A 17,026-nucleotide genomic window follows, 5' to 3' on the forward strand; every position below is an offset into this window, starting at 1 on the left:
TTATGGCAGTACATGAATAAAGTTGTTCATGTGCTGGTGTTTGCAAGATTGGAGCTTTGGGCAGTATTGAAGGTCATCAGATTAGTTTTAGGAGACGTGGAGTATGAAAAGAGAGAGACTGCCTACCTGTTGATCAAACTATCAATCACCGTAGAATCTCAGTGCCTTTCATTGTAAAATCAGTAGCAATTGCGACATTCCAATTAGACTTGATGGAGTCTGATACTTCTCCCTTTTCAGGTTCAATTGCACATTTGTAGCTCTCTTGCAAGATAAATTACCAACTACTCACCCTCCCTTTAATTAAAAGGAAGTAAATTTAAATCAGAAAGAAAATTTAACATTAATATAAATCCTACTTTTCCAATTTACATGATGTTTTTAATGTCTTTTTCTGATCTTATTTTATATTTAATATGAATATTATATGATGCTTCTGGGAAACCCTAATATGAATTATATGTGTATACATTTTTCTCAATGTTGTTTTAGTTCCAGAAGATCCACCCCAGAATTTTGCCAAAGGCAACATTACCGGAAAGTCCTTCTCAGTGTCTTGGGAACCACCAACCATAGTAACTGGAAAGTTTAGTTACAGAGTTGAGTTATATGGACCGTCTGGTAAGTCTCTATCATTGTTAGGCTAATTTTCTTTAAATAATTACATCACCTAGCATTCTAAAAATGGATAGTTGAACACTAATCTTTCCTTTTATGAAATTAGGCTTGGTAATAATTCTCTGATAACTTCTCAGTGAAAACTATGTTTGTCATGGGGTTCACTCATTGCTAGGGTGCCTCCTCATGGTTGTGTCTGGCAAATCAGCTCTTATCCAGTCTAACACCCCTTTCCTCACACAGTGGCCCCTCCTTGGTTGCCAGGACTCACAGTGCTCCCTCTTCATGACTCAGCCTCCAGTCAGGTCATTGTACAGTCCTCCTCTTTCAGGGTAACAAAGTCCCGCTGGATCAGCTATCCTCATGCTGCTCCAGATAGTCTTCCAGTCCAGGGCCAGGCCCTCTGCCACTTTTCCAGCAGCTGGTGGGGGGACCTGGGCCCACCCACTACTCTGGGCTCCAATCCAAGGACTTTATGGGTATGTCTACACTACTCGCTGGATTGGCAGGCAGCAATTGATACAGTGGGGGTTGATTTATTGCGTCTAGTCTAGATGCAATAAATTGACCCCCGAGCACTCTCCCTTTGTCTCCTGTACTCCCCCACCGCAAGAGGCGCAGGTGGAGTCAACGGGGGAGCAGCAGCAGTCGCCTTACCGCAGTGAAAACACTGCGGTGAGTAGGTCTAAATACATCGACTTCAGCTACATGAATAATGTAGCTGAAGTTGCTTAACTTAGATCGACCCCCACCCCCAAGTGTAGACCAGGCCTATGTCTCGCAACTATGAGCTGTTTGCTCCCAGACCTCGGTGCTATTTCCCCAAGCTCCTGCCTGCTCTACCCTCTGCCCACCCCCTGGGTTTATCAGCCTAAACTCCCTCCTCTCAGGGAATAGCTATAGGCTACTTCCCTCTTTGACTTCTTGGCAGAGTCTGTAGCCTCAAACACCACCTTACTTCTCCGAGGAAGTGCCTGCAACCTACTTCCTCTGCAGCCCCCGGTGTTCTCAGCTTTCTGGTTTTATACAAGCTCAACCTGCCTCTGTCCAGCTCTGCTTCATCAACAGTTAGCCCTTCCATCCCTGGCTCTCCCGCACTGGTGCAGACCAACCAGCTAATTGTCCTAACAACCTGCTCTGCTTTGTGTGGGAAGTACACTCCGTCATAATACTCATTATCAGTATATGTACATAGAGCAATGAATGCTAGATACACCTGAAAACAGGAAGATACACAATCTTATCTATTTCACTCTTTTAGAGAGGCAATATATTACACTGTCAATTAAATCAGAACTTGCAGGGAACAAAACACAGACAAAGGAATGGATTTTAAAGGATAAGGCTAAAATTATTAACTTGAATGAGTTGTGAGATGAAGTGATTGGTGCCCCCATCCTCACTGAAAAATACCAGTCATTTATTTGGGTTCAGGATAGTGGTAAATGACCTCCATGCTCCGTAACCAGTGTTTACGGTTTGTTTCCTGCAGGCTATTCTCTAATATTTAGCCCTCCTCTGAGCACTCTTGTCCTCCAACTCATAAGGGGGAATGAGGGTGCACATAGTCTGCAAAGAAATAAGGCTGCCTTTCTTCCTCAATGATAATAGGGTCCAGAAGCCACCTCTCAGGTCTCTTACTCACATATACTTCTTGGACCTGGCTCCCTGGAGCCTCTTACTCAATTGGCTACCTCTCTCAAGCTGGAACAAAACTACAAACTCCACTTATTAAACTTGCATGTCTTTACTCCGTATTAACCTAAAACTGTGCCTCCAGGATACTGGTGATGGAGAAAAAAACCCACCAGACACTTTGTCAGTTCTAGCCCAGGGGAAAATTTATTCCTAATCTCCAGAACTGCCACTTGATCAAACCCACACAGCATCTTCAGAACATGCTTCAAACTAGACCGCAGTTATAGGTCAGAGAGAGTGAGGCAGCAACCACAGCAGAGTAGCTGTTTGTGACTGAGTGCCACTGCTCCCATCCTCTTTGCTTTACACCGACTGCTCAGTGGCTTTACTTTTTGAAGATACCACTGTGCAGTTTATTTATAGTATTTCACTCCACCACCTTTTAGGTACTAGTGCACTCATACTATTTACATTACCTAGCTTTACTATCCCTTCTCCAAAGCAAGGTGGGGGGAAGAGGTTTCTCCTCCCAGAGAACATCCTTTTGTCAGAACCTACTAGCCTGCCTCCATCCCCTCTTTCTTTCTGTGCTCTTTTATCCAGTCTCCTAGTTAGTGTTAATTAGCTCATTAGTTACCCAGCCCCAACCTGATCTGGTAATCAGGAACTTCTCTCCTTAGTCAGGCCCTCCCCAGGGACCTAACTGGTTAAACAATGACCAGAGTGCTACTGGTTCAGATGCTGATTCCCAGTATTCTGTCACAGAGCTGCCTGCCCATGATGGATTAATATACAGCAAGGCGGGGCCCATGAGAGCCAGTCTCCTCTCTCCTTTCCCTAGCCAATGGGTAGCACATGGAGGCAAATATCTCCTCTCTTGTCCCTGCTTCCCATCCAAGCATGATCACCACTTGTATTCTGGTCAGAGGTAGGGAAGATTCCAGAGCAGTTGAGCCTGACTCTCCCTTCCCAGGACCCCATGGGTTGACTTTCCCTTGCTATTTCGATCAAATGTCCCACCCTGAGATGGAGATCAAGAGGGAGGGGGCATTAGTGCAGAGTTCTTATATTTGTTAAACAGCATTGTGTCCCTTTTCCTCAGACAGTCCACTAAAAATTCACTCTGTTCCAATCAGTGATAAAGGTACAGGACTAAAAATTACTAACAAGTATATTGGAGTAACTGAGAAATTATCTGAAATTTTAAAAATAGGATTTGGCAAAATAAGGGCATTCTAGTGAGACCCATAGAGGCCAGTCTGCACAAACCCATGCTGAATGTCAAAACTGATGCAGTTGCTCAGCTTGTACTATATCGCCATTGAACTAAAATAAACAAAGCTATATATCAGTCTCTGTGCCTGAAATTCACAGTTAGGCTTCAGATTTCTGTAGATGTGGGCTGGGAAGGTATTTATCACATAGGCCCAAATATTGGTCAGGCCTTCTTGGCTACACATGGGGAATTATGGGATCTAGGTCCCCCTCTCCTTTGCACAGGCTTTGCTAGCATTATGTCTTGTCTGACACCAAAGAGTGGGAGATCTGGGAAAGGAAGGGGACTAGATGGAGTTTTGCCATGTGCCTCTAATGTACTGGCCATCTTATCTGTGCCAGAGCACCAGATATTGACTTGGTACAGGGTATTTCCTCCTGGAGAGACCAGGAGGCATATTTTAACAGAGCTACAATTAGGGTGACCAGATAGCAAATGTGAGAAATTGGGACAGAAGCCAAGGAGGTAATAGACACCTATATAAGAAAAAGCCCCAAATATTGGGACTGTCCCTATAAAATTGGGACATCTGCTCACCCTAGCTACAATCTCCCTCCTGAGCAGCTTTAGGGGCAGTGTGGTGGGCCTGGCACCACAGCGCCTTCTTTGCAGCAGGGGTGGGATGGGGTGTCAGCACGTCCACCTTGCCACAGTCAGTTGGTTACAGCCTTTCGGCCTTCGTCCCCACTATCACTTCTGTCTGGTGGGGTAGCGCAACCTAGCGGGCTGGGTCCATACAACCCCCCACACAAGCAGGATAGCGTGGCCTAGCAGCCAGAGTCCATAGAACCCCACCTCATGAGCAGGGTATCATGGCCTAGTGGCCAAAGTTTATACAATCCCCCTTCACAAGTTGGGTAGCACGGCCTACTGGCCAGAGTCCATACACCCCCTCCTTGCTAGCGGGATAGCACGGCCTAGCAGCCAGAGTCTATACAACCATTTCTTATGAGCAGGGTAGCATTGCCTGGTGGCCAGAGTCTATACAACCCCTCTTACAAGCAGGGTAGCACAGCCTAGCAGCTGGAGTCTCTAGGATCCCTCATGGTTCAGGGGTGAGAGAGAAGGGGTACTCAGGCGCACCCTCTCCATCGAGCCTCAACCCAGGGCCCTGGTAGTGGCAAGCTCTCCTTGCCACTCGCTCGGTGGAGATCCACCCACAACACACCAAGCGGATATAGCTTTAACACTGTTTGTCTCTAAAGTTCCCCTGGGTCACTTCCTACCATGAATACCAGTTCATCTGCGGCAGGGGGTCCTCTGGTCTGTTCCTCCCCTGTGATGTCCTTCATCGGGGTCTCAGGTAGTGCCTCGGCTTGGCTGACTCCTGGATCCTGGCGTGCAGGCTCTGCCTCTTCAGGAGCTAGCAGCATGCATCCTTCTCCTGAAGTGGTCAGCCCCAACTGAGCTGATCTGCAGGCTTTTATACCTGTTCTCTAGTTGGAGCATGCCCAGCAGAGCTTCCGGGGCATGGCTTCCTCTGCTAGGAAGGAAGGGTTAACTCCTGCGGTACCAGTGTGGGGCCGCTCTGCCCCATCACAGGCAGCACACTAACATGTACCTTACACTGGACAGATCGTAAAGTGAAGATTTAGCCCTCTGTCTAAAAAGATATATTGTACTAGTCAACTTCTTAATGTCAGACATGACAGTTTTCATGCCTAATGATTTCCAATAGCACATGATGAAGTTGCTTGATTGCAAAATGCCTATCTACTACAAAAGTATTAGAAACCAATTCTCATTGTCCTGATAACTAAGACCCATTTTCCTCACATGTAATATATTCTTAATCAGGGCATCAATAGTATTGCACAAGTTGGAATGAAAGGAATCACAGTCATATGAGCATGACATTCAAAGTATTTTGTATTGTGTTATCCTTTTCCGTCTACAGCTGTCAAATGTCCTCAATATCATTCTGGACTTTTGGACTTTGATATTAAAGGCAATTAGAATCAACAGAGATGGGTAGATAGTGATAATCCAAAAGTTTGATGATTTAATGAACTATTTTAAATATGGTCTAGTATCTATAGTTGTAGTGAGTGGAGAAATCAACTAAGACACCTGAATACGTATTGCACAAACATACATTTTTTAAGAAATGAGATTATTTTATCTTTATTTTAGAAGGAAACTCTTCAGTAACACAAGGGAATTGGATTATTGCCTTTTAAAATACTATTTTAATTTAGTATTTGAGCCACAATTTCTCACCAGAGAATGGAGAGCTCCCAGCATCTGTTATGAGAGAATCAGACAGCTCCAAAAGTACCCTTTAGAAATCATCTTCCCGCTTGAACTTTGTGATATTTATCATTGTTATTTGTGTAACAGAACCTGGGATCCATAGAACCAGTTCCAAGTCTAGAGCAATTCTTAGCATAATATTCCAAATTCTTAACTGTCCAGAAGAAAAGAGAGGTCTGTGTGAGCTATACTTGACTTGAAGAAAGGGTTCTCCAGTCTGTGATTCCTATATAATCAGTCAAGTTTTCTTTAAAGTTTATTACCCTTATAGAATCAGCTGTTATATTCAAATCTTTCTATATTCTTCCTTCACTGTTCTTTTATTGCTCCACAATGAGGATAGCTGGAGAGATGATGAGGCAGAATAGAACATTTCTATCCTGTAACTATCCTTCTTGTGATTATTTTCTCCACCACTCTACACATATCTGTAATGTGAACCTGGTTTTATACTTTTGCTGATTTTTTAGCTTAGTTGTAGGTGCATTTAGGGGTTCATGGCCATCCCTCCCATCAGTCTTAGAGGGAGGCCATGCTCCCTCACGACACTGTGCCTGTAAATGCAAAGCTCAATAGGGAATTAGCAGTCTCAGGGCTCTACCCCCTTGGGCAGAGCAAAGCAATAAGTGGTCAAAGGGGCTCTAGCCCTTGGGGCAGGGTAGAGCCATAAGTGGTCAATAGCCCAAAGAATCCTGGCTAGGGAAGACAGCAAGAAAACACAGGCTCTTTGGCCTAAAGTGGGCAGGCTGCCAACCCAGAGGTGGCGTCAGCAGCAGGGAGTAGGGGGACTCAGGTCCACCCTACTTCACCAGGTCCCAGCCCAGGGCCCTGACAGTGGTGGGAGGACTCCACTACTAGGTCAGTGGAGATCCCACTGAAACATGCTGACCTGGACTCTGGCAACACAACTGGACTAATGTTTGGTGTCCTTGGGCTACTTACTACTACCCCTCCTGGTATACCTCCGTCTCCTGGAGTTTCTCCATCTTGGGGTACACGGCCAGTGACAGTCCCAGTAGCTCCTCCAGATACTGGTCAGTCTGACCCCTCCTTTGGACCCTCAATGCTGTAGAGCTCTATCATGGGGGAAGAAATGTCCAGGGCTGCCAAGGAGGAGGGCAAGTGGGGCAATTTGCCCCGGGCCCCACAGGAGCCCCACAAACCCTGACCCGGCAATGGTCCGGGTGTTCGGCGGCATTTCGGCGTCAGGGGGCCCTTCAGTGCTGCTGAAGACGCAGAGTGACTGAAGGGCCCTCCACCGCCAAAATGCCTCCAAAGACCCAGACCGCCGCCGGGTGAGTACAAGCGCCACAGCTCCCCCACTTTGTCCCAGGCCCCTTGAATCCTCTGGATGGCCCTAGAAATGTCTGCTTCCTTCTCCAGCTTTCGCACAACTAAGCTCTAGGGCCTGCATTTTAAACTTCCAGTCCCACCCCTCCTCTTCCAGTGGGGTACATCGCTTGCCTGGCTCTGCCCACCCAAGGGTGGTTCGTGGCTTCGTCCCATTAGTCTCAGAGGGAGGCCAGAAACCCTCACTACAGTGGTATATATAGTTATATTTGACATAATCATAATTTTAAGACTAATTTTTAGAGCCCCCCCAGTGAAGATTATGGAGAGATTAATTGTAGAAGAGAAATTAAAAGGAAAAAAATTTTCCATTCAGACTGGTTAAGAGGATCTGCTCGTATTGCAATGATATATAAGTATTTTACCAGGAGCATGCAATATTACTTGTAATAAGTCATAGTTATCATAAACTAATGGTAATTTCATTATTGTTAATAACTTCATTATTGGTTTTGTCTTTTGTCTTTCATTGTCATGGAAAATAACTATATTCAAAATGAAGAAATGTTCGATACTGTTTGTATTAAACTGAAACTGTTTTCCCGTTTCATTCTAGGTTATATTCTAGATAACAGCACAAAAGATCTTACATTCAAATTTGGTAATCTAACACCATTTGCAATCTATGATGTGTATGTTGCTGCTGAGACAAGTGCTGGGATGGGGCCTAAATCTCATTTAACAGTTTTCACTCCTCCAGAAGGTAGGTAGGGTTATAGAAGTAAAATAGACAAAGCTAATTGTCCTGCTACATATGGTGACTGGTTTTAATTCTCCCTTCAAAACCATTTCTGTAAATTGTGTATGAAAAGTAGATGTGTTTCTAGTTGACTTCCTCTTTCAGATAGTGTATTTTACGCAAGAAATCACAAATCAAAGAAAGGGAATACACAGAAAAGTTTTGTATGTTTAGCAAGCACAAAAAATATTAAAAACACACTGTGACCACATTAATTTGAGTTCAGAAGCCTTCAAAGATTATGGGACTAATGTTTTTTGAATGAAAAAAAAATATTTCTTCTGGGCTGGGTAATTCAGTTAAGGAACAACTCCATTGTTTGGCCAGTAGATGGCAGTAAATAGTAGGGTAAGAACATATTTGTGTAATTACATCAAATGTCACTCCACATGTACAGTTAATTATCTTTATAGTGATCTTTTTCATGTAGAGCTCTTAGAAAAAATACTGTTTTGGGAGTAGCTTGTGCTAACCTTGAAAAAGAAGAATGTGATCTATGTGCATCATAATTGCGCTGCTTTCAACAAAATTAATTGTTTCTTTGTAAGGAGATGATTAACTCTTTAGTTAAAACACTGTGTTTTAAAGAAAACCCCAAGAATACCTTTATATTCATTATGGTGAAATATCTCAGTATATAAAAGGTTTGAAAATAGAACAGATGAAATGCTGCTCATGATAAGTACAGGAGACATCTAGCCAAACTCAGCAGGTGTGATAAGGCACATGTGCATTCTTCTCTAATCACCTTCCTTTTCCATCCTCCATCTTTCCCTTTCCCTGTGTCCCCTCCTGACGATTTTTCTCTGTTCAGCCCTGTTCAATTTTTGTTCCTAATTAAAACAAAACTAACGAACTTGTGAATTCCTTTCCTTAAATACTGCCTGCAGTGGCAACACCAATTTTCATGATGCTCTGACACTTTCAGATCTGCCTCCTGTGATTAGTGTTCCTCTTCAAAATACAATTCTAACTTCCTTTCTCAGTTATAAAATGATATGGATTGGATGAGTCCTTTAGTGGGTTAGTTAGTCTAGAGTTACCCAAACTGTGGCCTGTGAATTACTAGCGAGCCACAAAACTCTTTCTTGTGTTTTGCAGAGTTTTGTATAGTTACACGTTGCTGATTCTCCCTCTCATTCCTAGTGGAGAGAATCAGAACAGGTTGTATGTGGGGAGGGCGGAGGGGAGAGGGGAAGGAGGGAAAATGTAAAACACAGGTAGACAGTTGAATTAAGGGTTTTTTTTATTCAAAAAGGACAAAATCTTTATCACACTAAACACAGCTAAAGATCATGAATAATTTCCAGTAGGAAATTGCTGTAGATGCCACAGTAATGTTATGTGACTGTGAATGGGAGGAGAGAGAGGTCATATCACAATTTCTCTGCTAAGATGCGGTTCACACTTATTACAAGGTTTGATACCATGTTCTCTGTCCTCTGGTCTGGTCACTGGTCCTCATTGACTAATGGAGTAGTTGATTCTGAGTTTCAGTTCTTTCAAACTGTTATTGAAGTTTGAGACATTTGCTGGAAAGTAGTGCCTACAGGCCCCAGCCATGATCAGGTCTCTGTTGTGCTAGGTGCTGTACAAACACATAGTAATAGATAATCCCTGTCCCAGAGAGCTTTCAGTCTTAGATTCCTATCCACCTGCTTCATGCTTAGCTTTGTATACTATAAGGAATCCCATTGATTTCAATGTGCCTACTAGGTTCAGGACCTAAATACACAAGACAGACAAACGGTAGGAGGGGAAACAGTAAGAAGAAGTGAAGTGACTTGCCCAAGTTCATACAGCGGGTCAGTGGCAGAGTCTGGAATAGAATTCAGATGTCCTGATTTCCAGACCAGTGTTTTCCTCCTGGACTGCACTCTTGCTCTGACCCATATTCTTTTATTTTATTTATGTGTTAGATTTATTTTACTTAATTGCTTCTGAGAAAACTAGCAGGTGATTATAGTATTCCAATATTCAAATTTTGGTTTAAAAGCAGTGGGTTATTCTAACTTCTTTTCAGAAAGAAGTAGTGTTATACCTGTCAAATTTGAACACTGGTTTAATTGGTATTCATATTCATGCTAGGCAACACAAATATTCTCAAGTGTATCATAATATGACAGACTGACAATTTTGGTCCTAACCCTACAAACCATCGCTCATGTGAGTAGTCCCATTTGTAGTTAAAGGACTACTCATATGAATCAGGATTAGCAGTCCTTTTATCTATATTACTTTAGGATGAATGATTGTGTGCCTCAAATTCTGTGAGACCCATTCTGTAGAATGTTAAGACACTGATGTGTGATGTTCATTATTTTGCATGTAAAGAGTCAAAAAGTTCTAGAATTTAAGGCCAGAAGGGACCACCAGATCATCTAGTGTGACCTCCTGTATATCACAGGCCACCCACACCACTCAGCATCCACACACTAAACCCAACAACTGAAATTAGACTGAAATATTACAGCCCACAGGAGACTAGACTGTTATGTGTCACAGGCAGAGAATACGAGGGACTGAGGTACCCCAGTGCCAAAGGCACCTGCAATGGCAGGGAAAAGACTAAATGATATATACATACACTGTAAGATCATTATTAATACTAAAAGGCTAAAAGGAAATAAAATTCATAAAAATGTGATACACAAAATGGGACCATCATCAGTTATAATTTTCCAAATACTTTTTCATTTCATGCATGAATATATGTTTAATTTATTCACACCTAAGTTTGTATAAATTTGTTGAAACTGATGTAGATCAGCATAGATCCATTGACTTCCCAATGCAAATGACTTGAATTGGAATTGAGATATACTGATTTACACCAGATGAGAATCTGGCCTTGTTCATAGAGTCCTGTTAAGATACTGCATATCATATAACTATCTGCATGTTTTTAAATTATGATTTAACCTGTGAGATAAATTTTCTTGATGTAACTTGTTGATTGCACTGGAACAACTCAGTTCATAAACAGTTAAAATCTGAATAGATGCTTAGATTGCCTTTGTTCAGTGTGCTGAAAAAGTTTACAGTAACATTTAGAAATCAATTGGCAGTGTTCAATTGAATTCAGTATTGGAGATAACATTTAATTTAAGAGTTTTTTGTTTGTTTTAGTTCCAAGTGCTGTATCTGATTTACAGCTAGCAGAAGTAGAAGCCACTCTCATAAGAATTGCATGGAGGAAACCAGAACATCCAAATGGAGTCATTACCCAATATAGGGTTAAAGTGTTAGCTCAGGACACAGGAGTGACTGTGGAAAACACAATTCTCACAGCGAAAGTTCAGGTATTTTGGTTTTTATTTGGTTTTTATTTGGTTATTCAGTTTTGGTTACCTTGCTCGTGAGATAGTTGGTGTGGTTTTATTTTAAATTACAAAATTAGTTACTGTTGATTAATTTTCAGTCTTTTCACGCTGTCCCTTATTTCCTGTTCTATTTTTAATTGAGAGTTAAAGTTTCTAGTTTCACCTCACTTAGAGTATATCCACACTGCAATAAAAAGCTAGATTTTTATTTTAAAAATTTGAGGGGATGTTCAATCAGCTACCGAGCTGGTCAGAATTTGTTTTTATTTTTGAAAAAAATCCGTATAATAAATTTTAACCCAAAATCACAATTTTTTTCCTGGTCTTTCAACAAGTTCTGTTATTAAGTGCTTGCACAAAGTCACATGGGAAGTCTGCAACAGAACCTTGAATTGAATCTAGATCTCCTGAATATTACTTCATACTTGATCCTGTGCCATTGACCCAATTAACTTTCCCTCCTCCCCATTTCTTATCTTTCTGCAGTCAGTCTGTTCCTCTTTTTTCTCCATGCCCAGCAGGCAGAGCATTGAGAATGCAGGATAGACAGTCCTCCTCCTCTCAATTTTAGTGCCACAGTGACCCCCTACAGTCCTGGGCAGGAGTATTCTTAGTGCAGATGAAATCTGTGAAGAATTTAGCTGCCAAACTCTAACAAGTCCACTAAGCAGGAAGTTATTCAAAAGGCTTTTCACTTGACCAGATTTGGGTGAATTTTCCTAGGTATATCAAAAGGCACATTCAAAGTAACACCTCTGCTAAGTTTCAAGACTTTGCTCCAAAGCAGGGGGACACTAGAACTTCTTAATGAAATAGTTGTAAAAATGTTGTTAACATGAGCAAAACAACATGTTTTCCTTTAATCTTGTTTTCAGAAGGTAATAAACTGTTTTAGCTGAATCTTAAAAAAACAAAATCAGCCTGAGTCAGATACCCAGCATTGAAGATTTCAGCTCAGATAGTAAAGTTTATCAAAGTTATACACAGTTGAAAATAAGGTTTTATAACGGGAAGTGTCAGGCACCTAATTGTAGTTGTTGATACCAACTCTACAGGGCCGGCTCCAGGCCACAGCACGCCAAGCCTGTGCTTGGGGTGGCATGCTGCGGGGGGCGCTCTGCCGCTTGCCGGGAGGGTGGCAGGCGGCTCCGGTGGACCTCTTGCAGGCGTCCCTGCGAAGGGTCCACTGGTCCTGCCTGCAGGAGGTCCACCGGAGCCGCGGGAGCGGCGAGCAGCAGAGCGCCCCCCGTGACGTGCCGCCGTGCTTGGGGCAGCGAAATGGCTAGAGCTGGCCCTGCAGCTCTACCTATAATTTATATTAATCTAATTTCTCTAGCGTATATATACATACTATTATATACTATGTATATGTTTGTGTGTGTGTGTGTGTGTGAGAGAGAGAGAGAGAGAGAAATGAGTTAATGGTAAGTGTCATATTTGGTTTGTGATTTATTTTTTATTGTTTTTTTAGCACTCGATGGATTCTGTGGATCCAGATATGTTAAATGAAAATATCCAATCTACTTTCACTTGGGATACAGTAGAAACAGCCACTGGATTATATGAAGGCTCAACTGAGATGTTTCCCATGATACAAACAGTTTCTTCAGTAACATTTACTAGTCTATCTAGTGATAACTTGCCCACCATAAATGGAGCAGCAGAACTACATTCAGTTTCTGGTAAAATGTTCAGATATTTTTATACCTACCTCATTGTTCAAAAGGTCCCTGTCACTGTCACAAATATGATCTTTAGCACAGAGTTCAACCAAATTATTAATGGGTCATTTTCTGGAGTCAAAATTTTTACTATCAAATAACCTTCTGAAGCAACTGTGAATGCCACACAGGCAGGAACTAGCCCCTTATCACCCAGCTGACCTTCTTCCTAGTGAAAGTAGCACACTAGAGCCATCAGCCAAGCTGCATAGACAATCAGTTATTACAGTTGCCAAAGCAGGTGTGATTGCAGGGGATTAACATATCTCCAAGCCTTTCACAGACCTTGATTTCCTTGAGCCTTTTGACTAATAGCTTTTCAAATGTCACTGAAGGTAAATAGGTCAAAAAGTTATAACTCTGCTCTATGGGGTGGCAAACAGGTGGAGATGACCCCCCATGTCATGGTGATGTCATTAGTGTATACACTTGTTCTGCGTTATCAATGGAACATTGTTTCTTTACTAAGTTTGGATATTTATGGCCCATTAAACAAGACTTAGTTGACAGATACAGGCTTAAAATACCTCTCCAAATTTTTACAATGAGAGCTTTTAACAGCAGTCAGAGGGCCAAATTCTGATTTTATTTATGCTCCATTAAAGTCCCTGCATCTGGTTTGCAGTGTTTTTTAGCGGTGTTGTCACAGGATATGAGAGAGACAAGGTGGATGAGATAATATCTTTTATTGGACCAACATCTGTTGGCAAGAGAGACAAGTTTTCAAGCTTACGTAGAGCCCTTCTTCAGGTCTGCATCTGGTGTAAAATAGTATTCAGATATAAGTAACTTATTTTATCTTGAAAATATTTGTCAGTTAGATGCAGACAGATTTTCAAAAAGTGGCCACTGATTTTGGATGCTTCCATTTTTGGATACTCAGCTCAAGAACCCTTGGTCTAATTTTCAGATAGGCTGTCTCTACCCCTTCATGTGCATGTTCAGAATGCTGTAGTGTAATGACACCTCTATGGGGCACTAATTTTGACTAGCACAGTCAGCTGGCTACTGAGTTTAGCCTATATCCCTGATATCCTGAATATTCTCCTGATTCAACCCTGGCCTTTTAGCTTTGTTTCATAGTATTGGCCCTGCTCATTCCCTTCTACCAAAACACCCACATGAAGGGATCTACTTGAGGAGACCCAGGAATAGATGCTCTTGAGATTAATCACATCATTTAGCTGGGGAAAAGGAAGAGGAAATTCCTCACTCTCTGTGGAAAAGAAAGCAAGGCCCACTCTCTAGTTTAGTAGATTCCTGTGGGTCCTGGGAGGCTGGAGCCATCTACACAGAGGCCTTGTGCTTCCATATCAGCATTTCCCCCCTGCCTCCTTCCCAAACTCTTTGGGGCCACAGACCCCAAGATCCACAGACTATAGGGGAGACAATCTGCATTCCCTGTCCTCCATTATCCTGCTGAATGTTTAGCTTAGTCCACTGAGTGTCCACCCAATCCCAAAGCCTGGACTTTGGACTGTGTGGAGATGCCTCTGCAGGGTATAGGGAGTAGGGATGGATGTAAAAACATGGGGAGATCTGTGTACAGAGTGTCCTCTCCATGTAAGTTATAGGCCATGATGTAGCCTATTATTTATATATTCTAATTGCCATGAAAGTGAGGTGGGAATGCTTACAATAAAATATTACATCTTCAGCTTAAACTTTTGAAAAATAAGTTAATTTTACAAATGTATAACAAAGCTTTTTTCCCTTTTAACCACAGATAACCAGTATGTTATCATTTCATCTGAACAGCTGTCATATACAATAAAAGGACTTATACCTTTCACAGAATATACAATCAGTGTATCTGCTTTCACCATAATTGGAGAAGGGCCTCCAGCTGTTCTCACTTTTAGCACACCTGAACAAGGTAACATTGTATAACTTCGAAATAATTTCATGTAAGGGATTCCTCCTTCCACCCCAGTTTTTGCCATAATTTAATCTTTCCTTTACCCACGTTAACTCTTTTGTTTTTTTCCTTAAGTTCCAAGCTCAGTGCAAAATATTTATTATAAAAATATTAGTTCATCATCTGTTTTGCTGTATTGGGATCCTCCAGCAAATCCTAATGGAAAAATCACTCATTATACAATTTATGCAATGGAACTGGACACGAAGAGAGCATTTCACATGACAACTACAAACAATAGCTTCCTTATAACAGGTATGAGATAGCTTTAGCATGAGGGGGTGAACTAGATAATCTGTTGAGGTCCTTTCCAGCCTTACATTTCCCTGATTCATAAAAATAGTTGCAACTGTGTTATGCAAAATTTATCAAACTGACTATTTAGAAATGTAGGTAGTCCAGATCATTCCTCCCCAATCTTCATGTGGAAGGGAAGCATTTCTGCAACACTGACCCCTCTCCCCTTGCAGAAGGTGGGGAAGGGACGATGAGGCTGGAGGAGAGGAGTGGGAAAGCTGGGTAAGAAGACCTATTGTGCCCACCTCTGGGTCCATGGAAGTTAACTGAGAAAGGTTAAAGGTTTTTAAGGTCAGGCTTGACAAAGCCCTGGCTGGGATGTTTTAGTTGGGATTTGGTCCTGCTTTGAGCAGGGGGTTGAACTAGACCTCCTGAGGTCCCTTCCAACCCTGATATTCTATGATTCTATGAATAAACGCTAGGTCCAGGGGCTGGCATGGCTAGAGAGCTCCCTGGCAATATGGCTCCAATGGACTTGCTCTGCTTATAAACTGAGGAAGAGGATGGGGGCCAGAGCTGGTGCAGGGGCAGAGAGGGCCTCTGCATCAATGGCCCAAGCTTCTTGTGGATCCAGAGGAATCTGCCAATTTTCGGGAGTGGCTTTTATATAGAGGGCAAAACCCACTATCCTGGCTCCTTCAGGATAGTAGTTAGTAATTTATGCAAGGGATTTCTAGTGGGAATTTTCTCATAGAACATCCCCTTCTTGACTTTTCACATGGGAGGGGGTTAGTTTGGGTCAGTGTTTCTGTGCTGCTAGTTCTTTTTACTACTTTCACTTTTACACAATATGTGTTAGAAATTTATCATCTTTTCTATTTTTAAAAAAATACCTTTTTGTATATTAATTGAAGAAAAGGCATCCCATTGTGGGTTTTCAGACATCTGTTTGTACTAACCAAAGTACTAAAATAAATATATGTGCTCACACACACACACTGGATTCCACATTGTTAAAGCTATGTACAGAGCCGGAGCTAGTCAATTTCTGTTGAAGTCAATCGGAGTGATTAGTTGAAGCCTCAAACATAAATTTTATTTTAGATAGTGGGTTTTAGAATCTCTCATAGTGGCTCTATGGGCTATTAGTTGTTTTTTAAGTTACATACATTCTTATATAGCTATGAAAACTGTTTGAACACTGCCCATTTTTATACTTAATATGTGAACTAAAAGGAAAAGAGGATGTTGAAGAAGAATCACAGGCTAGGATTTTTTTTCTTGCTCTTCCTAGGTCTGAAAAAGTACACAAATTATAAAATGAGAGTAGCAGCTTCCACCACAGTGGGAGAAAGTGCTCTGTCTGAAGAGAACGATATTTTTGTGAGAACACCTGAAGATGGTAAGTCTCTTGTTTCAGTGATGTGCATGCACAAACAAATGATAAAACATACACGTTGAGATCTATTTCCAAAATTTGGAATCTTCTCAAATCCACTCAAACTAGGACTCTCCCACCACCCAGTGTTGCTCCCCTCAGCCTGTTTTTCAGGCCTGAGAGGAAAGAAATAAACTTCAGCAGTACCTGAAGGTCAGCAAATTTGGGTTCTGGTGCACCAACAGGGGAGCAGCTCCAGAACCTTCACTGAAAATGCCCTGTCTCCAGCTCCTTTCTGATTAACCCAGGGGTTATTAGCTTGGAAGATCCACAACTTCTGATCATGATGTGGAAGATAGGTGGCTTCTGAGGCATCCAGAACCTAAATCATTAAAGGCTTTTTATCTTAAAACCAGCATTGTAAATTGCACCTAGAAACAATCTGGAAACCGTCTCAGATCATGGAACCTGGGTGAATGTGCTGTCCAGAAATGGAGCTTCTTTATCCATTGAAATTGATCAGTAATTTTGTCATAAGATAAAATATTTTAGGAACCACTTGCACTGTTATATAT

General features: G+C 41.9%; 1 protein-coding gene across 1 annotated transcript in view; it reads left to right on the forward strand.

Annotated features, from left to right (window-relative positions):
- The window catches only part of PTPRQ (protein tyrosine phosphatase receptor type Q), a 149,542-nt gene that overhangs the window by 13,501 nt on the left and 119,015 nt on the right, over positions 1 to 17,026 (forward strand). The window contains exons 7-13 of the mRNA XM_032806315.2: positions 493 to 621; positions 7,692 to 7,838; positions 11,004 to 11,176; positions 12,669 to 12,806; positions 14,623 to 14,794; positions 14,912 to 15,091; positions 16,368 to 16,475. Of these exons, the coding sequence (XP_032662206.1) occupies positions 493 to 621; positions 7,692 to 7,838; positions 11,004 to 11,176; positions 12,669 to 12,806; positions 14,623 to 14,794; positions 14,912 to 15,091; positions 16,368 to 16,475 (1,047 nt within the window). The remainder of the gene's footprint in view (positions 1 to 492; positions 622 to 7,691; positions 7,839 to 11,003; positions 11,177 to 12,668; positions 12,807 to 14,622; positions 14,795 to 14,911; positions 15,092 to 16,367; positions 16,476 to 17,026) is intronic.

Source organism: Chelonoidis abingdonii, chromosome 1 (assembly GCF_003597395.2).
Source record: "Chelonoidis abingdonii isolate Lonesome George chromosome 1, CheloAbing_2.0, whole genome shotgun sequence".
NCBI classification, from domain to species: domain Eukaryota; kingdom Metazoa; phylum Chordata; order Testudines; family Testudinidae; genus Chelonoidis; species Chelonoidis abingdonii.